The 25,984-nt window shown below is 37.9% G+C and overlaps 1 protein-coding gene across 1 annotated transcript in view; it reads left to right on the plus strand.

Annotated features, from left to right (window-relative positions):
- IFT56 (intraflagellar transport 56) overlaps positions 1–25,823 on the plus strand; it is a 45,136-nt gene extending 19,313 nt beyond the window's left edge. Inside the window, exons 8-18 of the mRNA XM_080819005.1 lie at positions 1,217–1,291; positions 5,727–5,829; positions 7,118–7,173; positions 8,293–8,346; positions 9,307–9,370; positions 10,861–10,949; positions 11,586–11,669; positions 13,132–13,201; positions 14,021–14,127; positions 20,499–20,632; positions 23,517–25,823. Of these exons, the coding sequence (XP_080675131.1) occupies positions 1,217–1,291; positions 5,727–5,829; positions 7,118–7,173; positions 8,293–8,346; positions 9,307–9,370; positions 10,861–10,949; positions 11,586–11,669; positions 13,132–13,201; positions 14,021–14,127; positions 20,499–20,632; positions 23,517–23,628 (948 nt within the window). The 3' untranslated portion in view covers positions 23,629–25,823. The remainder of the gene's footprint in view (positions 1–1,216; positions 1,292–5,726; positions 5,830–7,117; positions 7,174–8,292; positions 8,347–9,306; positions 9,371–10,860; positions 10,950–11,585; positions 11,670–13,131; positions 13,202–14,020; positions 14,128–20,498; positions 20,633–23,516) is intronic.
- Positions 25,824–25,984: the final 161 nt, after the last annotated feature.

Genomic DNA, 25,984 nt, shown 5'->3' on the forward strand with positions numbered 1-25,984 from the left:
ATGTTAATGTGTAGTGGGCTTCTTTTTATGTTTGATTAATTGAATACTTTAAAATTTCTTTTTTAATTTCTAATACAATATATATTGTACTATGGGCTATTTATGTGGGCTATAACCCACGTAAACAAAAGCTCTTTGGGATCCTTAACAATTTTTAAGATTGTAAAAGATATCCTAAGATCAAAAAGCTTGCAAACTGCTGATCTAGCCTAATATTACCAAACACTTTAGAATTGCTGCTGTGGACAAGAGAAGGGATTAATAAAAATTTTGCTGAGGGGGCGCCTGGGTGGCTCAGTGGGTTAAGCCTCTGCCTTGAGCTCAGTTCATGATCTCAGGGTCCTGGAATCGAGCCCCACATCAGGCTCTCTGCTCAGTAGGGAGCCTGCTCCCCCCCACCCCCGCCTGCCTCTGCCTACTTGTGATCTCCCTCTCTGTCAAATAAATAAATAAAATCTTTTTAAAAAAGAAATTAAAAAAAATAAAAAGTTTGCTGAGGTAGATGCTCGATTCCATATGCGATCAAATAGAACATGTTTGTAGTGATTAGTGAGAACAACCAAGAATTTAATTATTTTATCCTGAGAAGCTCAGCTACCTAACTGATGGAAGTAGAAAAAGGAGGAAAGGAAGATAACTCAAAATTATAGATTGGCAAGGTAGGAATAACAAAAAGCTGGGGGAGGATAGGTGAATCCAGGGTATTAGTGAAGATGCTGGAAATGGCTGGCCATTTGTTCTACAGGGAGTGAAGGGGGTGAGAGAATACAGAAGAGATCCAATAGGTCCAATAAATAATAGAAGGTATTTTAATTGTGCTATATAACAGTGCAGCCGAAAGGAGGTACTAAGAGAATTTGGGATATAGGTGGAATGGTCAGATTGAAGAATCAACCCCAGTTTTTAAAAGTTTAGCTCCTTAATCACCTTTGACTCTGCAAGAAAAGATTAAGTAGGAGTCTTCAGACATGAGCTCACCCGTTTCAAACTTGCTGCTTAGTGTAAGTTTCAAGTCATTTATTGTTTATAAGCCTCAATGTTCTCATCTGTAAAATGAGGTTAACCATCACACTGACTCTTCGAGTCCTGAGGAACAAATGAAATAGGGATGAAATGGCATGTTAAATTCTGTGTAAACTATAAAACATTGTGCAAATATGTGGTATAAGAACGATACACTTGTCATTTTCCTAAGCCTTTCCTTTTTTAATTTCAGGCAGAACTCAAAAGCTTGATGGACAACGCTTCTTCTTCCTTTGAGTTTGCTAAAGAACTCATCAGGCACAATCTGGTGAATAGCAGTTTCCTGTCTTGACTGAATTGAGTCTTAGCGTATTTTGGTATATCTCAGCAGTTAGAAGGGGGAATGAAATACTTCTAACTGCTTCTCTTCTCCAAGTGAACTCTTGCTATGGAGGAAAGAAAAATAAGTTTCAGATATCGGGTTCTTACCTCAAGGAAACCCTTAACTGGGAGGGCAGTAACACATGCTTAACGTTTAGAAAGAAGTGCAAGGCAGTGTAGAGCCCAAGTGTTCATTTTGTTGGCAAAGACCAAGAAACATGTATCCTTGTGTGTTACAATAAATGGGAATGATTTTTCTGGTGAAAGTCCAACTCAGGTTCATCTTTGAAGGATGGCTGAGATTTAGAGGGTTCACTGAAGGCAAGGATATGGAATTAGAACAAAAATGACATAAATGAAAAGTCATGAGCAGGCTAAGTTTACTAGAACAGAAAGTGTGCCTGCAGCATAGTGAAAAGGAAAGTCTTAGTGGAGAAGTAAAAAGGCGGTCAGGTTAAAGGCTGGACTGTGATGACCATTGGTTAAAAAAAGTGTTCATATTCAGGTTCAGTTTAATTGATCATGCAATATTGTGGATACAACTAAACTCAGACACCTGGGGGCACTGGGAAAATTCCATGATATTGCTGAGTTTCAGATCCCTCATCTGAGAATGGCATCAATAATAGCCACACCTGCTCCTTCTGATTTCTCTGTTCTTTTTTTAGCACCAGTTCTGCTTTAGGCTCTCTCCTCCCCTTTCCCTCTGATTTCTGCTTGGTCACTTAATCCTGTTGATTCTTTCTTGGTAAAGTCTTATATTTATTCCATTCCTTCTCTAATTCAGGCCTCCATTACAGATAATTTTTTCCGGATAGTTTCTATTATGAGCTTCTGCCTCTTTTCACTTCTCATCTAGTTTATCAACTTAAATTTTTGTGGAGAATGATGTGCTGGAGTTAGTAGTCTGGAAATCAAGCTTGGAGAGAGATCAAGACTGGAGAGTAGATTTAGGAGTTTCATAAGAGAAATAATAGCTACAGTCCTGACAACTAAACATGGAAGAAAGAAAGTTCACTAGTGTGCTGGGAATAGGAGTTAAGCAGTGAGAGAATAATAAGGTTGAAGCATTAAGCCAGACAGTTTTGAAGTGTGGCCTTGAAAGGAAGGAGAAAAATAGGGCACTCTCCAGGGGGAACAGTGGCACCAAGAGAAAGATTTTTCAGGAAAGCAAAAACCCTTGTGTATGTTTAAAGCTAAGAAGTAGGACCGGGACTAATGAAGATAGAATAATTAATAGAGAAACAAGATCCAGATTGAGTAAAAGTTATGAGATCCATGGATTGGGAGAACAAACATTGTCAAAACGTTTGTACTACCCAAAGCAGTCTACAGATTTAATGCAATCCCTATTAAAATACCAACAGCATTTTTCACAGAACTAGAGCAAACATTCCTAAATTTGTATGGAATTATAAGAGACCCCAGATAGCCAAAGCAATTTTGAAAAAGAAAAAAGAACAAAACTGGAGATAGCACAATCCCAGATTTCAAGATATACTACAGAGCTATAGTAATCAAAATACTGTGGTTCTGGCATAAGAACAGACAGAACAGAATAGAGAACCCAGAAATAAACACACAATTATATGGTCAATTAGGAAGCAAGAATATGCAACGGGGAAAAGTCTCTTCAACAAATTGTGTTGGGCAGACTAGACAGCTACATGCAGAAGAATGAAACTGGACCACTTTCTTATAACATACACAAAAATAAAAGACCAAATGGATTAAGAACCTAAATGTGAGACCTGAACCATAAACATCCTAGAAGAGAGCGCAGGCAGTAATCTTTCTGACATCAGCCATGAAACATTTTTCTAGATATGTCTTCTGAGTCAAGCACAACAAAAGCAAAAATAATATTGGGACTACATCAAAATTAAAAACTTTTGGATGGCCAATGAAACAATCAACAAAACAAAAAGACAGCCTATTGAGTGGGAGAAGATATTTGCTAATGACAATAAGTGGTTAGTATCCAAAATGTATAAAGAACTTAAACAACTCGGGGTGCCTGGGTGGCTCAGCTGGTTAAGTGTCTGGCTCTTGATCTCAGTTCGGGTCTGGATCTCAGAGTTGTAAGTTCAATCCCTGCCCTGCGCTCCACACTGGGTGTGGAGGGAAAAAAAAAAGAAAAAGAAAAAGAAAAAAAGGAAAAAAAGAACTTCTACAACTCAACACCAAAAAACCCAAATAATCTAATTTAAAAATGAGCAGAAGACGTGAACATTCTCCAAAGAAGACAGACATACAGATAGCCAACAGACACATGTAAAAATGCTCAACATCACTTATCATCAGGGAAATGCAAATCAAAACCACAATGAGGTACACCTCACTCCTGTCAGAATGGCTAAAATCAAAAACATAAGAAACAACAAGTGTTGACAAGGATGTGGAGAAAAAGGAACACTTGTGCACAATTGGTGGTAATGTAAACTGGTACAGCCATTCTGGGAAACAGTAAGGTGGTTCCTCAGAAAATTAAAAATTGAATTACCGTGTGACATAGTAATTCCACTACTGGGTAATTACCTGAAGAACTTGAAAACACTAATGCAAAAAATTACATTGACCCTTATGTTTTTTGCAGCATTATTTACAATAGCCAAATATGGAAGCAACCCAGTGTCCATCAATAGATGAATGGATAAAGAAGAATGGATACAACGGATTCCAATGGCTACCATGGAATACTATTCACCCATAAAAATGGATGAAATCTTGCCGTTTGGGACAGCATGGATGGATCCATCCATGGGTGGATCTAGAGAGTATAATGCCAAGTGAAATAAGTCAGTTAGACAAAGACAAATACCATATGATTTCACTCATACATGGAATTTAAGAAACAAAATAAAAAAGACAAACCAAAAAACAGACTCTTAACTATAGAGAACAAACTGGTGATTAGCAGAAGGGAGGTGGACGGGGGAATGGGGGAAATAGGTAATGGGGATGAAGATTACACTTACCGTGATGAGCACTAAGTAATGGATAGGATTGTTGAATTACTATATTGTACATCTGAAATTAATACACCACTGTATATTAATTTATACTGGAATTAATTTTTTTAAAGTCTTGAGATCAAGAAGACCAAAAAAAATTAACCTTAGCAGAAGAAGGGAACATCTCAGACAAAGAAGAATCAAGAAAGCTGACCAAGTGGATATTTTTTAGTTAGAAAGGAGAGATTAGGTAGTTCATATCTGATGGCCTTGATTTTTGTATATTTATTTGTGAAACAACTTGGTGTGTGCTAGACACTGTCCTAGGCTCTGGGTATATAAGAGCACACAAACCTGCTTTCCCGAATGGTATTTTGTTTTAGCTTTTCTCTATAGCATTTACTGTCAAATGAAGTAATACTTATGTGTTTGCTGTTTGAGGCCGTCTCCCCACTTGAGTGTAGCCTATGTAGTGACGGGAGTGATCATTCCTGCTGTAACGCCAGTGCTTACTACAATCCCATGCGTGCAGTAGGTGCTAATGAGGGTTTACTTGTTAATTAAATATTACCTACTATGTACTACACATTTAGCCCACTTTAACTCATTCAACCCTCATAATAATCCTGATAGGTAGGCATTATTAATGCCATTTAGAGATGAGGAAACAGGCTCAGAAAGGTTATATAAATTCCTTCATAGAGTTTGTTCATTTGTCTTTAGAAAAAGAGAGACAGAGAGCAGGAAGCACCAGAGGGAGAGGGAGAGAGAGAATCCCACGCGGACTCCATGCCAGGCGGAGCCCGATGTGGGGCTTGATCCTACAACCCTGAAATCATGACCTGAGGCAAAATCAAGAGTTGGATACTTGGGGAGCCTGGGTGGTTCAGTTGGTTAAGCCTCTGCCTTTGGCTCAGGTCATGATCTCATGATGCTGGAATCAGGCGCTCTGCTCAGCAGGGAGTCTGTTTCTGCCTCTTCTTCTTCCTCTGCCTCCAACCCTGCTTGTGCATGCACGTGCACGCTCGCTGTCTCAGATGAAAGAAGCCATTTTAAAAAAAGAAGAATTAGATGTTTGACTGAGCCACCCAGGTGCCCCATTCTTGGAGCTTTTGATACAAAATATCTGTCTAGAAAAATGTTTTATTAATTTTGGGGTACTTTAAAGAGTTTTCTGCAGTTCTTATGAAGAGAAAAGGAACTGTATATGGTAGGCTTGTGCCTTTATTCTGTTTCTTACATTTACTATAATTTAGATAATAGCCTGCTTTTGATGGGGTCAAAGTGGTGTGTATACTGAGAGCTTCAAAAGTATATTGAAAGAATAACTGAGTACCCAGTTATAAGTGGCAACTCCTTAATTAAACATTTCCATCAATAAATATATTCATACTTATTGCCATAATAACTGACTTTCTCTATCTTTAGGTTGTTTTCCGAGGAGGTGAAGGGGCTTTGCAGGTTTTGCCTCCCCTGGTTGATGTCATTCCCGAAGCTCGGTTAAACTTAGTGATTTACTACCTTCGTCAAGGTACGACAAATTTGTCTTGGTCTTGCTTATAATGAGATATTTTAGAGCATTTAACCTCTAACTGAACTACTTGGCTTAACTTTTAAAATCCATAATACTTCCAAAAATATATTTGCAATAGGTTCATAGGAGAGAACAAATTTATTGGTGCTTATTTGTTGTGCCTTTTCTCTTTATCCTCTCTTTCCTCTTCTTTTGCTTCCAACCTTCCCCCTCATTGTTTTTCTTTCTTCCTCTTCTTTTTCTGTCCTTTGTTCTCTACCCATTCTGTTTCAGTTTTTCTACTGTTTTTCCTTCCCCTTCCTTGTGGTTCTTTTTCTATGTATAATGCACATCCACATTTTCTTGAGTTCTTTTTTTTTTTTTTTAAATGGTGTTTGCTCTAATTGCCTTTCTATTTCTTTGTACTTCTGGCTTCTTATGAGAAATACTCTGATTCAAAGAGACTGGGATATTTACTCCCCCAAAGTAAGGTTAAAATTGTTAGACATGCGCCTAAGCAATCTTGGATCTAACAGTGTTGAGTACAGGATAGGAGCTACCAGGCATTGGTGGTGGCACTGTGTTGTGGGCCCTGGACTAACAGTGTGGGCCTTTTTAGATGCATGGTAGAAACCAACCAGACAACATATTCCTCATCGAGGAAAATGTAAGTGTATATTAAAATAACATGAACTTGCAAAGAGTTCTATTTGATATGTAAGCACAAAGAAATAGGCAGTTGGACCAGAGTTAAATATCTTATATGTTTCAGAAATTAATTATTATAAAATTTTTCAAACTAAGCAATATAATATGAACACACAAAATAAACACCCAAAATATTCATTCCAGATTCAGCAGTCTTCAAAATATTGCCATTCTTTCATCCATTCTCTCTGTCCCTTTTTACTGCTGAAACGTCTTAAAGCAAATCCCAAACTTCATGTCATTTCATTTCTACATTCTTTTTTTTTTCACTTCTACATTCTTAATATATATTGTCTTTTTAAAAAATCGGTTGTTTTACTTGTATAACTACACCACCATTGCTTTATAATACTTAGTCCATATTCTTAGCTTACACATTTTTTTAGGTGCTTCATGACTTACAGGTTTCCTAAGATATTTGGTTATCTTTAGGATAATTACTCCACATTGAACTTGATGGAGAATTAGAGGACAGATAAAACAAATCATACTTCCCATGAATGTTTGAGTGCTGAAGGATCTCACCTTTTTGGGACTGTTTCAGAAGGGTTTGCTGTGGAATACAGACTAGTATAGCTACTTATTTCTTGGATTTCAGATGATGTACAAGAAGCTTATAACTTAATTAAGGATCTGGAACCTACTACTCCTCAGGTAATTGAAAATGTGTTACCATTTTGCTAACCAACTTCTGTTGAAAGTAGAATTTCAGGAGGGTATCAGGAAGGTATGTTAGAGAAGATTCTGACTTGTAGAATCTCAGGAAAGACCATATATATTAATTTAGGAATGTCCTGTGAGACTTTCGATATGAGAATGAACATTCTGGATTTTTTCATGTTTTTAAACTCCCTTATATGTGGTCATTTCCTCTGAAGGGTTGAGGTTTGGAAAAACTGAAATCTAAAACGCTGATGGAACCAACAAGATATAAAAGCTTATCTCACTAGTATAATTGCAGCTTCTCTTTCTCCCCTACTAGATTGTTAGCTCTTTGCAGTCAGGGCCTGTGTCTGTTTGTATTTCTAACACTGTGTACACTAAGCATGTAACAGACATTGCACTTACTGAATGAAAGACTGAAAATTTTCCAGACCCCATGAAATCTAAACAGATATATTTCTCAAGTGTATTAAAAGTTTCAGCATCTTTTGTACTGCTCTTTTTATGAAACCTCTTAAATAAAAATAGTACCTACATTAAAAATTTATAAAGCTGCTAAGGAAGGTGTCTGTTAAAGAATAGAGCCAAGTCTGAAAGCAATAAAGGTGAGACTCCAGGGCTCCAAAAGAGATAATATCTTACAAATGGAGATCAGAGGATACTTTTTTCTTTAGGAAAAGGATTATTAGCAAATAAAAGTTATTATATGATTAGAAATGGAAAATGATATATATGATGTGGTTATAAAGAATGGCAGTGGCTAATAAAGTGATAAAAATTATTACATAAATGTTTTATTGTTCATTTTTTCCATTGAGTTGAAATGAAACTTAACTTCTCGAGGTTTCCACTGAGTTTTTCTGCTTAAGACTTTACAAACTTACCAATATGGTGAATTTACAAAAATGGTGAATTCTGTTATATGGACACTTTCCTGAAAACCAAATGAAATTCTCCTAATTCTTTCATTCAAGCCAGGGATGAACAGAGAAAAGTGACGCTGGATAACTTTTGATAATATATGTAAAGCAGCACGTTGAAATTTATTTGAAAAAGATTTCATAGCTACACATTCTTTGGGAATTAATTAGTGTTATTCTATGTTGCCAGGAGTATATCCTCAAAGGAGTGGTCAATGCAGCCCTTGGCCAGGAAATGGGTTCGGTGAGTATGAAATCACTGGTAATCTATCGTTGCAGTTATAATGTATGGAAAATATCAAGATGAATGTTAAAGTTTAATCAGCAGTGAGCTTACAAATAGGCTTATCTGCAGTTCCTTTCCCTTCTCCGTATTCCCCAACCCAGGTTCCATTATAAAAAGAATTCTGTTATTTAAAGACAAAAAAAAAGAGAGAAAGCTTTAACCCTAAGAATTGCTGCTTCATCTTTTAAAAGCCCAAATTTTAAGCAGCATTTATATCTAATAATAATTGAAAATCGTTGCATAGCTTCATTCTTATTTTTAGTGAGTTTAGTTAACCTTGCAGACCCCTGAGCTATAATTTTGGCATCTGTAAAATGGAGATAATTGTGTCTTTGGCAAATACTTTTATAACACCAGTATTTATAAAATACTTTTATAAACACCAAAACACTGTTTAAAATTAAGTTCTTACTCATCTGAATATGGCACATTAAGTTCTTTTGGGAACAAAGTGGGTATAAATAAATATTTTTATGTCTAGCTCACTCTGCAGTGCCTCATATAATGGAGAGGCAGTAAATAGTTATTGAATAAGTGAATGAATGTATTGAATTAATAGTCCTTGTTACAACCATGGCTCCTACCACAAGATCTGATGTATGATAAAAGAGCAGTAAGTATCTGTTGAATGTGTGAATGAATGACTAAATGACTGAGTCCTTTAATGAAGTTACTTTTTAGGATGGAGTTTGGGGATCGGATATTTTTTTCTTCTTTTTTTATCTGACCCAGGGTAGGTTTTAATTTAGTTTCAGGTTATGATTCTCTAGTGCTTATGCTAATAAAAGTTTGTTTGGGAGAGGATGTAAGACAAGGATGTATCTTAAATCCTGGCACATATTTTAAAACTATCATTTGTGATACAAATAAAGCATTTTCAGCTTCTGTCAGCTATCTCAGCTCTGCTTTGTTTTTCAGAGGGACCATATGAAAATTGCCCAGCAGTTCTTCCAGCTGGTGGGAGGGTCAGCGAGTGAATGTGGTATGTCTGAAATCAATACTCATTTACATGTTTCATAATTGGAGTTTGTCATATATGGACTGGTGAAGTCTGAGTCTCTGTTCAGGGTTACATGTGTCAGCCTTGAAAGCAAAGTATCAAAGTATCAAGTAGGAAGTTCTGTGGGAGAGACAGAGGAGAGAATGTTGGGTTAGCTCTTCTCAACATCTCAGCTCAAGTGGGATGAGAGATTATATAAATAGAAGAGAATAAGTGTAATCTTTAGTTCATGCGGGTTTTTAAAATTTGATTCTGTTTTTTATTTGAAATGTTAACTTTCATTGATTTTTCAAGAGCTCTTTATATATTCAACATTCATCATGTCATGAATATTTTTTCGTGGGTCATTTGCCTTTTAATTTTGCCTTTGCTATCTTTTCAGATGTAAAATATTTAAATCTTATTGAAGCTTATCTTTTTAAAATGATATTTTACATGGGTATCTAGCTTAGAAAGTGCTTTCATGCCCCCACAGTTATATAATATTCACTTATATTTTCCATCAGTAGTTTGTTGCTTTATTTTATTATTAAAGTATTGATTTAATCAGTCAAGATTGAGTGTAAGATTTCAGAAAAGGCCATTAAAAGGGCTGATTGTTAGCCAGTATGAACTGGTATGACTGTTTTTACCAGTTGTCTAGGGCCAGCATCTATTCTGATGAACAGTATTTGTGGTGAACTAGTTGTGAAACATTTTTATCACCCCCGGATATTCATTTTCTTTCAGATGTTTCCCCAAAACCATTTATTGAATAATACTTCCTTTCTTCATTTGACTCATTCATACAACAAAAATTTATTGAAGTGTTGGGAATATAGTAGTAAACAAAATAAGTCTTCCATCCTTGTAGAGCATACAGTCCAGTTGGACAGACAATAAACACAATAAAGAAAGCGGTTATATAGTATATCTGACTGTGATAAGTGCTACGGGGGAAAAATTGAACAGAGCAAGAATGAATAGGAGTGCCAGTGCCAAGGGTGGGGGTTATACTCATTCTCTACTATCTGAAACAGGAATCTAATAACAGACAGAAAGTTGGACCAGATGGTCCCATGACAAATGATTTCTCCGTTTGAGACTGGAAGTGCTAGGTTGTCTTAGATGAGTGATGATGGAGACTAAGACATGATAGTTGAATGTGCACGTGTCGGAGTGGGTTAGAGACTCAAAGCCTTGGAAGAACATCTGAGGAATACTGTAGCCTGCATGGTGTGTGTTCGTTCTGGAGTCTGTGAGTTAGCCCCAAGGGAGATTATTGGTTACTCTCAAGTACAGTAACCTCCATTATACTGGGATTTTTGTCCCCCGAATAGAATCTGTAATTTCAGAATCTGGAAAGATGTCTTGTAGTACATTCCTATCTCTAAATTATGAAGTAACTAAAACTTCAGCCAAAGAGAACTTTCAGTTTCATGAATATATCTGAATAAGTTTAATAATAAGTTTCTTTTCCCATTCCATTTCAGATACAATACCTGGGAGGCAGTGCATGGCTTCCTGTTTCTTTCTGCTTAAGCAATTTGATGATGTCTTGATTTACCTCAACTCGTTTAAGGTCAGTATAGAATTTTTTAGATGAGTTTTTCTACAAAATACTATATATAATGTGTCAGAAGTAAGATATTTTTAGAGGGACGCCTGGGTGATTCAGTTGGTTAAGAGTCTGCCTTCGGCTCAGGTCATGATCAGTCCTGGGGTCAAGTCCCACATTTGGGATCCTTGCTTAGTCCCACATTTGGGATCCTTGCTTCTCCCTCTGCCTGCCGCTCCCCCTGCTTTGTACTCTTTCTCTCCCTCTGATAAATAAATAAAATCTTTAAAAAAAATAAATAGGGGTGCCTGGGTGGCTCAGTGGGTTAAAGCCTCTGCCTTCAGCTCGGGTCATGGTCCCAGGGTCCTGGGATCGAGCCCCACATCGGGCTCTCTGCTCAGTGGGGAGCCTGCTTCCCTTCCTCTCTCTCTGCCTGCCTCTCTGCCTACTTGTGATCTCTGTCAAATAAATAAATAAAATCTTTAAAATAAATAAATAAATAAATAAAATCTTAAACTTTTAGAGATGGCCCTTTTACTACAGTGGCATCGATGGTGTCAGCTAATTCCTTAAAATTATTTTTGAGTTTATCTAGTATAACTGATATGTTATATTGGTATGTTAATACTCAATGTGACCTATTCTTGGGATGTTTTTCAGAGTTACTTCTACAACGATGACATCTTTAACTTTAATTATGCCCAAGCCAAAGCTGCCACAGGCAATACAAGTGAGGGTGAAGAGGTGGGTACATGCTTTTGATGCATTCAAATGTTTCTATTTAAAAACATGGTTATCCTTTAACTTTTTGAGGAATTTCCATACTGTTTTCCAGAGTGAAACAAAATAGATGAACATAGAGGAAAGAAGAAAAAAGAGAGGCACACCATAAAACAGTCTTAACAATAAAGAACAAACGGGGGGTTGCTGGAGGGGAGGGGTGAGGGATGGGCTAAATGGGTGATGGGAATTATGGAGTGCACTTGTGCTGAGCACTGAGTGTTGTTAAGTGTTGAATCACTAAATTCTACAACTGAAAGTAATATACACCGTATATTAGCTAACTGGAATTTAAATAAAAACTTGAAAAAATATAAAAACATTTTTATCTTTTTCTCACTGAAATAAAATGTTCAGGGGCAAAGGATTATGAAAAGTTCCTTTGTCCTTAGGTTACATCAAGAAGTACAGTATGAAGGGACATAAAGATTTTTTTTTTTAATTTTATTTATTTATTTGACAGAGATCACAAGTAGGCAGAGAGGCAGGCAGAGAGAGGGTGGGGGAAGCAGGCTCCCTGCTGAGCAGAGAGCCCGATGCAGGGCTCCATCCCAGGACACTGGGATCATGACCTGAGCTGAAGGCAGAGGCTTTAACCCACTGAGCCACCCAGGCGCCCCCGTAAAGATTTTTTTAACCATATTACTATTTTCCTTTCCCTGCTCTATTTTATTAAAGCATAACATACATTGAGAAAAGTATCCAAATCAAAGTATACAGCTTGATGAATTTTTAAAGTGAACATACCCAAATAATCCGTCCTTAGATCATGAAACAGTATTACCTTAACCCTATAAAAACCCTGTCATCTCGTTGTTTGAGTCCGTCCCTTTCTCCCAGGGCTAACCACTATGACTTCTAACTCCATGAATTGATTTTCCTGAATCATTCAAAGCAATTCAGTTGAATTATTCAATTAGATTTTGTTATTATTTAGCAAATTGTTCCACTTAATATTCAAATTCTAATTATTTTTACCTTCCATTATGTGTTCTTTGTGAGTTATTTTAAAACGTGTGTCCTAATTTTCAAATGTGTCCCAGACTATTTCATTTTGATTTATAACTTAATCATATTGTGGTTATCCAGTGTGCTCTGTATTACACCAGTCCTTCAAAATTTGTTGAGACTTGCTTTACTGCCCAATAATTTGATTATGTGTCCTTGGACAAAATAGGTGTTATGTGGTTGTTAATTATTCTGTTCAAATCTTCTGTATCCTACCAAATTTCTTCGGCCAGCTTGTGAGATCAGTAACTGAGAGTAGTGTGTCAACATAACCACAGTTTTGTCCTTTTCTTAGTGGCGTGTAGAGAATTTGCCCATCTGGAAGTCAACACTAAGTATTAACCTAAGGCAAGCCAATAAGGTATTTTTACTACAAAAATATCTTCATATTTATTCCTTTTCTTTCCTCTTCTTGCAGGTTTTCCTTTTAATCCAAAGTGAGAAGATGAAAAATGATTACATTTACCTCAGTTGGTTGGCTCGGTGCTGTGAGTCTTCTTTTAAATGTTACAGAGGAATCCTCTTTTTCTTCTCTGTTGCATAATCTTCTGGATGGAAATCACAGTGAAGATTTCTAATTTTGTTTTGTACAATGAGTAAACACTGAAATTGAGCATCGTTAATGCTACTCTGTGAGGGTGGTCCTGTTCATGTATTATGTACATTTACCTTGTGATTAGTTCTACCATAGGATGTTGAACTAGCATGAACAGTCCTAAAAGATGCCAAGTTTTTCTATCAGCCCTGTTAAAGTTTCCAGAATGTCAGTTTACAGGGTTCTTTGTTAAGTGATACTGTTTTGCTAATTTTACCTTTTCATTATGAAGCAGGCCTGAAAAGTGATAAAATGTCAAAAACATAATATTTTGTATATTATGTAACCTACAATCTCTTTCCCTCTCCCTTCATTATCTTTTCTTGCTTCTTTTTTCCCCCTGCATTTCAAATGTTCACAGAGTGTTTAAAATCAGGAGAAATCAGCAATCGGTGTTCTAAGTGAGGCTGAAACTATATAAGTAGAATTGAGTGAATGATACATGACTTTTAAGCAGATGAGCAAAGGGACCAACTGGAAATCAACCCAGTCTAGAAAGATATAATTATGTGAATCCTAACTTGAGTATTGTACATATGGTAGAGTTCTGATGGAGAATCAGCTTAATGATAACATTGCAAACTTTCTACGTGAGTGATGTTTACCATTTCTTTGTCTGTTTGGAACCTAGAACCAAAGCCAAAGAATAGCAAGATGCAGAATTATATTTTCTATACATTTAAGAGGCAAAAATCTTTCCCTTTTTTTGTAGATATCATGAACAAGAAACCAAGACTAGCCTGGGAACTTTATCTTAAGATGGAAACCTCTGGCGAGTCATTTAGCCTCTTACAGCTCATTGCTAATGACTGCTACAAGGTGAGTCTGAGTGAGAGCTAAAGGGAAAACTGAAGATCAGTCTCATGTGCTACACTAATTAATTATTAGGGAGAAGTGTCCTAGAGATTAAATGGCCATTGGTAAGAGGATTCACATAGAACTACCAGAAATGTCATCCCTGGCCTCTAGCTGGCTCAGTTGGAAGAACATGGGACTCTTGATCTCAGCGTTTTGAGTTCAAACCCCACGTTGGGTGTAGAGATTACTTAAAAATAAAATCTTTGGGGATGGTTGAGTGGTTCAGTGGTTCAGTGGGTTAAAGCCTCTGTCTTCGGCTCAGGTCATGATCCCAGGGTCTTGGGATGGAGCTCCGAATCAGAGTCTCTGCTCAGTGGGGAGCCTGCTCCCCCTGTGATCTCTGTCTGTCAAATAAATAAAATCTTTTTTAAAAAGTATTTAAAAATAATAAAATAGGGGCGCCTGGGTGGCTCAGTGGGTTAAAGCCTCTGCCTTCGGCTCAGGTCATGATCTCAGGGTCCTGGGATCAAGCCCTGCATCGGGCTCTCTGCTCAGCAGGGAGTCTGCTTCCCCCTCTCTCTCTGCCTGCCTCTCTGCCTGCTTCTGATCTCTCTCTGTCAAATAAATAAAAATCTTTTAAAAAATTAATAATAATAAAATAAAATCTTTAGGGGCACCTGGGTGGTTCAGTTGGTTAGGTGGCTGACTCATGATCTCAGCTCAGGTCATGATCTCATGATCATGAGTTCAGGCCCCATGTTGGGCTCCGTGTTGGGAGCTTAAATAAATAAATAAATAAATAAATAAATAAATAAAATCTTTAAAAAAGAAAAAGGAATGTCATCCCTTTTATGAACAAACTGATCTCAGAGATAGACAGCATTTTAGGGTTTTATATGTATATCAAGTATGTATGCATATAAATGAAATATGAAACAATGTATATGAAACAATGGTTTAGAGAGGTGGTTTTAGATTTCTAAAGATCGTGTGTGAGACTTTAGATACCATCCAAGTAGAGATATTCATCTGGTAGTTGGAAACTTGGTTCTGAAGCTCAAGAAAGATGTCTTCTGACATCTAGAGACATAGATTTGGAGAACTCATCAGCATTTCAGTACTAATTAAAGCTCTGGAAAAAAGATTACCCAGGTAGGGAAGTAAAGTGAGAAGAGTAGAGAGTTGCAGACCAAACCTTGGGGAATACTCAAGTGCAAATTGTAGACAGGAGAGACAAAAGAACTAGAAAAAGAGAATAAAAAAGCAATCAGATTTAGTAAAGGACTGGGTCTCTATGTGTGTATATGGGAGCGGGTCTGTGTATGTGTGTGTGGTGGGGGTGGGGGGAGTTGGAAAGGAAGGGAGAAGGAGGGAGGACTTTTGGGTCCTATCCTATAGATAAAAAGCTTTCTTACAAATTAGGCTCAAAATCTAGAAATTCCTTTTTTTGGAATATTTCTTTCTGTCCAAAGACAGACAAATGTTAAGTAAAGAGAGTCTAGTGTTAAATTAATTAATAATAGCTCATTTTGAAGTGAATCATTACTAAAATAAAGCAAATCACCATCACTGGAAAAGGTTTTAAAACATAGGAAACTTAAAAATGCTTAACATGACTTAGTAGATGCAAATGACATTCAGTGGGTTAGAGGAGGCAGAGGGAAAGAAAACATTCAGAGAGGAATTTAGTTCAGTTGTAAATATATTAAATCTGAAGTGCATTTGTGGCTCCAGGGAGAGATAGTACATGTGGGAAATTATCAGGGCCAGCTGAGCTGGAGCTCAGGTGTTCATGTGAGAGGTCAGGATTAGAAATGTAGTTCTAGAAGTTAACAATAGGGGCACCTGAATTGCTGAGTCAGTTAAGCATCCAACTCTTGATTTTGTTACAGGTCATGATCCCGGGGTCGTGGAATTGGCTCCGTGTGCTGGGCGTGGATCCTGCTTAGGATCCTCTCTCTCCTCTCCTCCCTCCTCTCTGCCCCTCCCCTTTCCCCACCCATATGTATGCTCTCTCTCTTAAAAAAGAGAGAGAGAGAGAGGGAAAAAAAAGTTAGCAGTAGTTAATGGCGGAGGTGGTGATAGTACTAGGAGTAATAGGAGTAGCAGAAGCAGCAGAGGATGGGAGAGAATGAGGTTAACCAGTGAATGGGATGAGGAACCACATGGACACCAGTGTTTAAAGATAGAAGTAGAAGAATCTGTGACAGAGACAGAGGGTGAAGATGGACATAAAAGAAAGAAAAGAACCAGAAGGGGGAAAAAAGTACTCTTCATTCCTGTTTTTCTTGTTCCTGTTATATCAAAAGCCAAGGAAAGAGGATGTCAAATATGCAACCTGACGGAGCTGTATGAGACCTGAGAAAACAGTAGTGGGTAGAGAAGAGAATGAGATTAGAAAGCAGACTCAGTGAGTGTAGACCACAGTAAGGGAGAAATGTGTTGCTAACTTAAAGGGGAAAACAAGGTTATGGATTTGGGGTTGGGGAGTATTTTTGCAGGTGGAGGGAGCGTTTTTTTCTTTTAGAATAGAAGTAAGAGTGTATCTTTATGCAAAGGAGCTGTTGAACAGTGAGTTTAAAGATCCAAGAGAGTAGAACGTTTCTGATGGAGGAAGACCCTAAAAGAGATGAGAGGAAGATGAGGTAAAGATCAAAGGAAGATAATGACCTTGAAAAACAATTTAGCATAACCTACTGTCTCAGTGGTCCTATGGCCACCCACTGCTTTGGTGAGTCACTGTAAGGGTTCACAAATGACTCAAAGTTACACTTGTGGCTAAGACTTACTATAATACAGAAAAGGCAGGAAAAAGACATGTATAGGAGAAGACTGGAGAGGTCAGGCCCAAACTTTTTTGCCCTCCCTCTCTGTTAATTGCACAATCACATCTTTCTCCAGTTGCAAACTACAGAGACAACATGCAAGATATCCAGGAAAAACAGAAAAAGCATAGGGGGAAAAAATGGCAGAATTAAGTCCTAACATGGCAATAATTGCATTAAATGTAAATGGTCTAAATATACCAATTAAAAGACAGACATTGACAGAGTGGATAAAAAACCATAACTAAACTATGTGCTTTTTACCAGAAACTCACTTCAAATATAATGACATAGGTAGACTGAAAGTAAAAAGATAAAAAAGATAATATACTGTGAAATAGGTGGTTTTGTTAACAAACAAACATATGCTTAACATATGATCCAGCAATCACCTTCCTGGGCATTTATCTTAAAGAAATAAAACCCTGTGTGTACACAAATACCTATTCCCAATGTCAACAGCAGCTCTATTTGTAATACCAAAAACTGGAAGTAATCCAAGTGTCCTACAGTAGTGAATGGTTAAATAAACTGGTTTGGCATGGACTACTACTCATTAATAAACAGGAATGGTGATGATAAGCCTGACTCCATTTCTCGATGTTTGACTGTTGACAGCTTTTAAGCCTCACCCTTTCCTCTTCCCCTTGTGCCCCACATCTGGACAAAGTGATAAGAAATGCTAGTCCCTTCTCTGATGCCATCAGGTGGTTCAAACCACAGAAGCCCCTGTTTCTGCTTGGGAACCTCATCCCAGCCCCACCCCCAACCACAATAAAAACCCAGCCAGTCTTCTTGCTTGCTCTCCCAGGCCATTTTGAACCTGCTTGAGAGTCCTGGCCTACTTTACCCCACGGGCCTCAATTATATAAGTAATAAATCTTCCCATGCTCTCTGGGTGTGGCAATATCACTCTTGACATACAAACCACACTTTGGGTGGAGGTCCCACCTACTTTTTCAGAGTTTTATATAATAGAGGCAAACTATTGATACACACAGTAACTCAGATTTATTTTTTAAAGATTTTATTTATTTGACAGAGCACAAGTCGGGGAGCAGCAGAGGGAGATGGAGAAGCAGACTCCCCACTGAGCAGGGAGCCCAATGCGGGGCCTGATCCCAGGACCCCAGGACCATGACCTGACCCGAAGGCAGACACTTAACCAACTGAGCCACCGAGGCAACCCCAGCTATCTTTTTTTTTTTTTTAAAGACTTTATTTGTCAGAGAGAGAGAGCGCGCACAAGCAGGGGGAGCAGCGGGTGGAGGGAGAAGCAGGCTCCCCGCTGAGCAAGGAGCCTGATGTTGGACTCTATCCCAGGACCCTGGGATCATGACCTTAGCTGAAAGTAGACATTTAACTGACTGAGCCACCCAGGCATTCCATAACTCAGATTTTTTTTTACCTGAAGTATAGTTATATACAACATCACATTAGTTTCAGGTGTACAACATAGTGATTCGACAACTCTGTGTTATGCTATGCTCACAAGTGTAGCTACTATCTGTCACCATACACTATTATAAACCATTGACTATATTTCCTATGCTGTACCAAAATAACTTGGATTAACAAGGAAAAACAAGGACATTATGCTGAGTGAAAAAGCCAATCTCAAAGGGTCCTGTACTGCTTGATTTCATATATATACATATGTATGACATTTGTGAAATTGTAGAATTGTAGAGATGTAGAAAGAATTGGTGACTGCGGGGGGTTAGGGCTGGTGAGCAGGGAGGGGAGCGCACATGACTGACTATTAACAGGTAGCACAGCCTTGTGGTGATGGAATAGTTCTGTATCTTGATAGCAATGCTAGTTGCGTGAGTCTACACATTTGATAAAATGACAGAACTATACGCACGCATTGTAGCAATGTCAACTTCCTGGTTTCGATCCTGTGATATTGCACTAAGGTAAGCTGTAACTGGGGGAATTGGGTGAAAGGAACATGGGACTTCTTTGTACTATCTTCATAATTTCCTGCAAACCTAGGATTATTTCAAAATAAAATGTTCTAAAAAATGAACCAACCATAGTTATATCCCGCAATATAGATGTATCTTAACATATGCAAGACAAAAAAGAATATTTATGGTATTCATAGAGATAAAATTTTGAGAGGCAAAATTTAATTATATTGTCTAAAGGTATATACATACGTAATAAAATTGTAAAAAAAAAAAAAGCCAAAGACTTTGACAGTCAAAAACTGATGACCATAAAAGTTGGAATAGTAGTTGCTTCTGGAAGGAAGGAGAAGGTTGTGGTCTGGAAGGGAAACACAGAGCTTCTGTTTTGCTGTCAAAGTCTTGTTTCTTGACCTAGGTGATGGTTACATTTGCATTCAGGTTATAGGCATTAAACCATACATTTGTGTTCCATACACCGTTCACATTGTTATTTCACCAAAAGTAATTTGACTAGAACATAGGAAGGATTAACTTTGAAAAGTAGTAAGAAACTTCTTCCTGTAAAATGGGCAGAAATGAGGGAAGGATCAATGAAAGTACAAATATAATTTGAATTGAAGGGAGGAAAGTTCTGTTTTCCCTGAAAGACAGAAAAAAGCTAAGAGTGCAATAGAGATCTTAAGGAAATTGGCAAAGGTTTAGAACAACAGTTTACAGGAATGGAGAGGTAACTCGACCACCCTGAACAAGAGGGATGGCCCAGTAGTTTGAAGCCTTCAGCGAAATGGCAACACTACATTTATAATGGCCAGTGAATAAAACTCATCTAGGGGCGCCTGGGTGGCTCAGTCGATTAAGCATCTGGCTTCGGCTCAGGTTGTGATCCCAGAGTGATCCCAGAAACCTGGGATTGAACCCCGCATCAGGCTCCCTGCTCAGCAGGGAATCTGCTTCTCCCTCTCCCTCTGCCTGTCACTCCCCTTGCTTGTGCTCTCTCAATCTCTGTCAAATGAATAAATGAAAAGTTTTTTAAAAAAGAAAGAGAACTCATCTAAGGAGAATTTAGTGGTATTAGACATGCACTATGAGGCCAAGGAAATGTGTCATGTATTTGGGAAACAGGTCTGTCAAAATGAATTAAACATTTAGAAGATCTGGTGTTTAGAATAGTAGTATCCATCTAGGCATTTTGAGAATTTAGGAACAACGTCAGGGAAAATAATGTTCTCTTGGGTTGAACATGATCAGATTAGCATAAAATGAATGATAGTAGTTGTCTACAGAATGTATGAAGGAAACTGGAAAGATACCCTGCTCAAATCACAATCATCAGTTTATCAAGATTATACTATAATTAGAAGAAATGATAAATGTGTTGGTTACAGCATAATTTGACTATATGTAGAAAAAAATGTTATATTGTTGAAAACTGGATGAAGGTAAGTTGATGTAAATCGAACCATGTCTCAAATTGTGAGTTTCCCTTTTGTTTTAAAAAGAAATTGAAGTTCTATCTAGTTTGCTAACCTATAATGTTATCACTAACCATACACTTTTTTATACAGTTCTTTTTAACAGTATCTTTACATTTAGTTTCATTCTGTGCAATCTTTTGAATATAAGTATTATCACAATATTTTCTTTTAATCAGATGGGCCAGTTCTACTATTCAGCCAAAGCTTTTGATGTCCTAGAGAGGCTGGATCCCAACCCTGAATATTGGGAAGGCAAGAGGGGTGCCTGTGTGGGCATTTTCCAGATGATCTTAGCTGGAAGAGAACCCAAGTAAGTAATCAGACAAGAGACACTACCTCTGTTCTTTTGCTGGTTTGTGAGGGAAAAGAATTGCTTTCTTGGATGCCAGCTTCTAAAAACCCGAAACTATAATGATGTTTTATGATGAATAGAAGATTAAGATGTTTCATATTTCTATATGACCTTTTTCCTCCAGAAATTTTTCATGTTGTAAAATCAGGTCATTCTAAATCATATGTACTAGGGACATTGAGCATACTATAGCTCTCAAATTTAAAAGCAATATCTATATTTGGATCCAAATGAATTGTCATTTTCACAGAAGTCTTTTTCAGTCTCTTCTATTCTTTCCTTTGCCTATTGGCTTTTTCATGTCTTTTAGTTTAGGCTTCAAAGAATTAGGAATGGAGTGAGCATGGTTGATAATTCTTTTTTTTTTCTTTCACCTTCCCATATTCCAGGAAGTACCAAGACAGTAGATTATATAAAATTAAATAGCATACAGCTCCACTTTAACAAAAATGAAAATACTTACAACTAAATTTGGTTTTCTTTTTTTTTTTTTAAGATTTCATTTATTTATTTGACAGAGATCACAAGTAGGCAGAGACACAGGCAGAGAGAGATGGGGGAGAAGCAGGCTCCCCACTGAGCAGAGAGTCCAACGCGGGGCTCAATCCCAGAACCCTGAGATCATAACCCGAGCTGAAGGCAGAGGCTTAACCCACTGAGCCACCCAGGCGCCCTAAATTTGGTTTTCCAAAAATAACTTTGTGGAATGCATTTGTTACTGGTAAATGAATAGGAGATGTGATTATTTTTTGTATGTAAATAGTCTGTCAAAAATTACTTCCTGGGGGTGCCTGCGTGGCTCAGTGGGTTAAAGCCTCTGCCTTCAGCTCAGGTCATGATCTCAGGGTCCTGGGATTGAGCCCCGCATTGAGGTCTCTGCTCAGTGGGCAGCCTGCTTCTCTGTCTCTGTCTCTCTCTCTCTCTCTGCCTGCCTCTCTGCCTACTTGTGATCTCTGTCTGTCAAATAAATAAATAAATAAATAAAAATTTTAAAAAATTACTTCCTGCCTTGTATTTAATTCCAATCCTAAATACAAATTTAAAGAATTTGATTAGGTGAAAGAAGATGCTTGAGGGAAAAAAGAAATAGAAAATACAAATATACTCTTAGGGAAGAGGATCAATAGGCAGTCGCCTATACATTCGGCAATAGGGAAGTTTTAGTTTGCATTACTTAAAAGATGAGCCTTAATTTTAATTAAATTTAAATTACTTAAAATATAAATATCGGGCAGGGGCTTCTGGGTGATTCAGTCAGTTAAGCATCCGATTCTTTTTTTTATTTTAAAATTTTATTTATTTGAGAGACAGAGTGATCGAACTAGAGAGAGAGAGTACAAGCTGGGGAAGGGACAGAGGGAGAAAGAAAAGCAGATTCCCTCTGAGCAGGGAGCTCCATGCTGGCTCAGTCCCAAGACCCTGGGATCATGACTTGAGCCAAAGGCAGACGCTTAACTGACTGAGCCACCAGGAGCCCCAAGCATCTGAGTCTTTTTTTTTTTTTTTTCCCCAAGCATCCGATTCTTGATCTCAGCTCAGATCTTGAGCTCCGTGTCATGAGTTAAAGTCCCACATTGGGCACCATGCTGAGCTTAAACAAACAAACAAACAAAAACCCATAAATACTGGGTATTTGCCCAATGTTGGCCCGGAATGTTCCTTTCTTCCATATGTATTAATATATTAATTTTCTTAAAGAAATCATCCATTCCTCTGGCTTTTTAAAATTTTGCAAATATGACTGTGACACCCAGTTTATGGTGATTACCACCTTAAACAAAGTAGCACTCGAACTCAGAGAAGCAACTTGTTAGTACGGAGCTAGAATTTGAAACCAACTCTTTGAAGCCAGCTCCTTGATATATCCTCTTTCTACTTGGTTATACAGAATAGACATAGAAATAGAAATACTTATGTCATATTAGGACAGAAAACTTAATAGCATGTATATAGATAGTATAAGTAAATAAGGAAAACTTTGTTTAGTGAGAAGGATTTCATAGAATTTCCATTTTATGGAATATTATTCAGCCATCAGAAAGGATGAATATGGGAGCACCTGGGTGGCTCAGTGGGTTAAAGCCTCTGCCTTCGGCTCGGGACATGATCCCAGGGTCCTGGGATCAAGCCCCAAGTTGGGCTCTCTGCTCAGCAGGGAGCCTGCTTCCCTTCCTGTCTCTCTGCCTGCATCTCTGCCTACTTGTGATCTCTGTCTGTCAAATAAATAAATAAAATCTTTAAAAAAAAAAAAAAGAAAGGATGAGTACTTAACCATTTACATTGACATGGATGGAAATAGAGGGGATTTTGCTGGGCAAAACTAGTCAGTCAGAGAAAGTGATTATCATATGGGTTCACTCATATGTGGAATTTAAGAAACAACACAGAGGATTAGGGGAAAGGAAGGAAAACTGAATGGGAAGTCAACAGAGAGAGACAAAAACCATGAGAGACTTTTAACTCTAGGAAACAAATGAGGGTTGCTGGAGAGGAGGTGGGTGGAAGATGGGGTAACTGGATGACGGGCATTTAAGGAGGGCACGTGATGGGATGAGTACTGGGTGTTACACGCAACTGATGTATTATTGAACACTACATCTGAAACTAATGAGGTACTAATTGTTGGCTAATTGAATTTAAATTAAAGAAAGTATTCCCATTTTACTATGCCACCATACAAATGGAAGGCTTGGAAGTTCATAACTGGCTTGTAAATATGTAGTGACAGTCTATCACTGAAGACGTCCTACTGGAAATATGTGAGAAACAAGTACGAGTTCATTTTTCCTGTTAGCTCACGCACTGTATTGACACACTTTGTCCTTTCAAATCTATTCCTCAGAGAGACCCTTCGAGAAGTGCTCCATTTACTGAGAAGCACGGGTAACACCCAGGTGGAGTACATCATCCGGATCATGAAGAAATGGGCCAAAGAAAACAGAGTGCCTGTCTAAAATAGCTCCAGAGTCGGAGGGAACCAGTCACCACTTGGATGTGTAAATGGAAAGCATTTTCCTCAAGTTTAATGTGAAGCGCAGGGCTCTGTTCTTTGACATTTCCTTCCTTGCCCTTCGAGCCTCAAGATCAGTGACTGACTTGCTTAGAACTTGCCTCCTGGCTGAACTAAGTGCCATGGTCTGTGCTGTGGCCCTTTATGATCCGACTAGCAATAAGACTTTGGACTTGTCTGGTGCCTTTCTTCCAAAAATACTCAGAGAACTCTTACATAATTAACTGACTTTAAGGAGAATGGCATAATTTTTTTTAATATTGGCATTCCAGCATTTTTCCTCTGGCTGCAATGACAAATGCCTTTAATGCTCAAGAGTCACCATCATTCTGTCATCTTCATCTTAGCCACCTGTACATTATCGCATTTTACTGGGGAATTCCATAAGGAATTTCATAATGCATTTTTTAATTGGGAGAGCAAAGGTTATAAATAGCGCTATGATTCTAAGAGGGCCAGTAAGATCCTTTATCAAACTCATTAATAGGTAATGGATTCTGGGGATTACTCTTGCAGTAATTCTGATGATAGATAACATGTTACAGTGGTAACAGGAGTATTGGAGTTTTTTAAAAGGTGAGTACTATGAAAACAATCTGTGTGGTACATTGAAAGGTATTCAAGAAATAGTATACAAATTGCATTAGTCACTTCTCCATTATATTTTAGGGAACAAAATAGGTTAGGGATTTTTTTTTCATATATCATGCTGAATAAAAATCAATTTTGAAAGGAGGGCTACAAAGATTATATATATGCAGTGTGGCTATTTATTAATGTAATGATAACAAAGCGTGAACTGTGCAGAGCCCTTTGAGGAACGTCCTGATGGCCAAACTCTGTCCTAAGTCATGGCATATTCCAGCCCCATGTTTCTGAGCTCTCACAACATATACCTATTATACAGCTGAGCAGTTTTAGACTCACAACTGATTTTTCAGAAAATAGACATACATGATTTTCTGTACCAGATTACCTTTGTTTCTACACCATGTATTTTGCTCCTATGTGTTTAAGGTCCGCAGCGTTACAGGTGTACCAAGTGTAGAGCCATCCCTATCCACCACGAGAGCTGAAAGTCCATCCTAGTTCCTGGAGCACAACAGACAGCTTCGAGACCTCACGTAAGCATTGCCTCGGTTGTCGCACCCGCGCCGCTGGCATGCGCTGTGGCTGAGCTGTAGGGAATGGGGCAAGGGACAGAGCCAGGGGCGGCTCAGGAGAGATCAGTGACTGCAGGTAGCCTCTGCCTTCTGGACAGTTGCAAGGGGTCCTTTCACTTCCTGTCTTTTCTCTTAGACCCAGTTCTAATCAATTCAGAGCACAAGTCAAAACAAACTGGTGTGAATAACTGAATTTTAGAAAACAAAATTACATCATTTTTTGTATGCCAAAGCTTCTACTTTCTCATTAATGTTGTTCCTACTTTTTCAGTAGTTGGTTCTCAGCATCTAAGGTACTTGGTGGATCAGAGCTGGGCAGAACCTGCTCTAATTTTCAAATTAGCTTGTGATTCTTACTTAACGCTCACTTAAAATATTAGTAAACATAGTAGTGGAAAAAGACAGAACACCTCCATGGTTTTTGGCAATGAAATTTGCCTTCCAGTTAATTGCGAATATTTTCAAATCTCCTATACTTGATAAGCTTTTCTACTGATGGTGATTTACTTTTAAATGAGCTTTTGTTGAATTTAACACTCTAGCATCTCCCAGCCATTTCTTGGTCTTTTGGGAAAAGCAGATACTCCAAACAGCAATTCCTGGAATTTTAAACTGATTTTTAGAAAGTTTTTAATTTATAGAAGTGAGCCAAAAAAGCATAAGGACTAGTTTAAGAGGGATACCATCCAATTCTGTAGTAAGGATAGCTACTCCTGGAACATGTCGGCGGAGTCTCAAGATTGCAGAGCAGTGTTGTGTGGTGGTTTTATTCTTATGTGTGATAACCGGGGAGAGAAGAGGGTGAGGCTGAGGCATGTGGCGTCATGCGTACAGTTCAAGACATCCATGTACTATTTATAGTTGGTAGCAAAGATGACTTGCAAATGGAAAAACATTTTTAATTATTTTTGTACTTTAAAAGAATTATTATATTGTACTGTAATATACTCAAATTAAAGTTTATTATTTGGTCTTATTACGGTATCCTGTTGAGTGCATTGAATGCAGGTCCTGGGTATGTCATGTGCCTTCTCCTCTTTCTTGACCCCAGAGTGGAGGGAAAAAAAATAAAGTCTGGGGTTCCACAGGTACTCCATATGAGAGAGGAAAGTAGGTATTTTTTAAGAAGCTTTCCAC

Source organism: Martes martes (assembly GCF_963455335.1).
Source record: "Martes martes genome assembly, chromosome: 11".
Taxonomy (NCBI): domain Eukaryota; kingdom Metazoa; phylum Chordata; class Mammalia; order Carnivora; family Mustelidae; genus Martes; species Martes martes.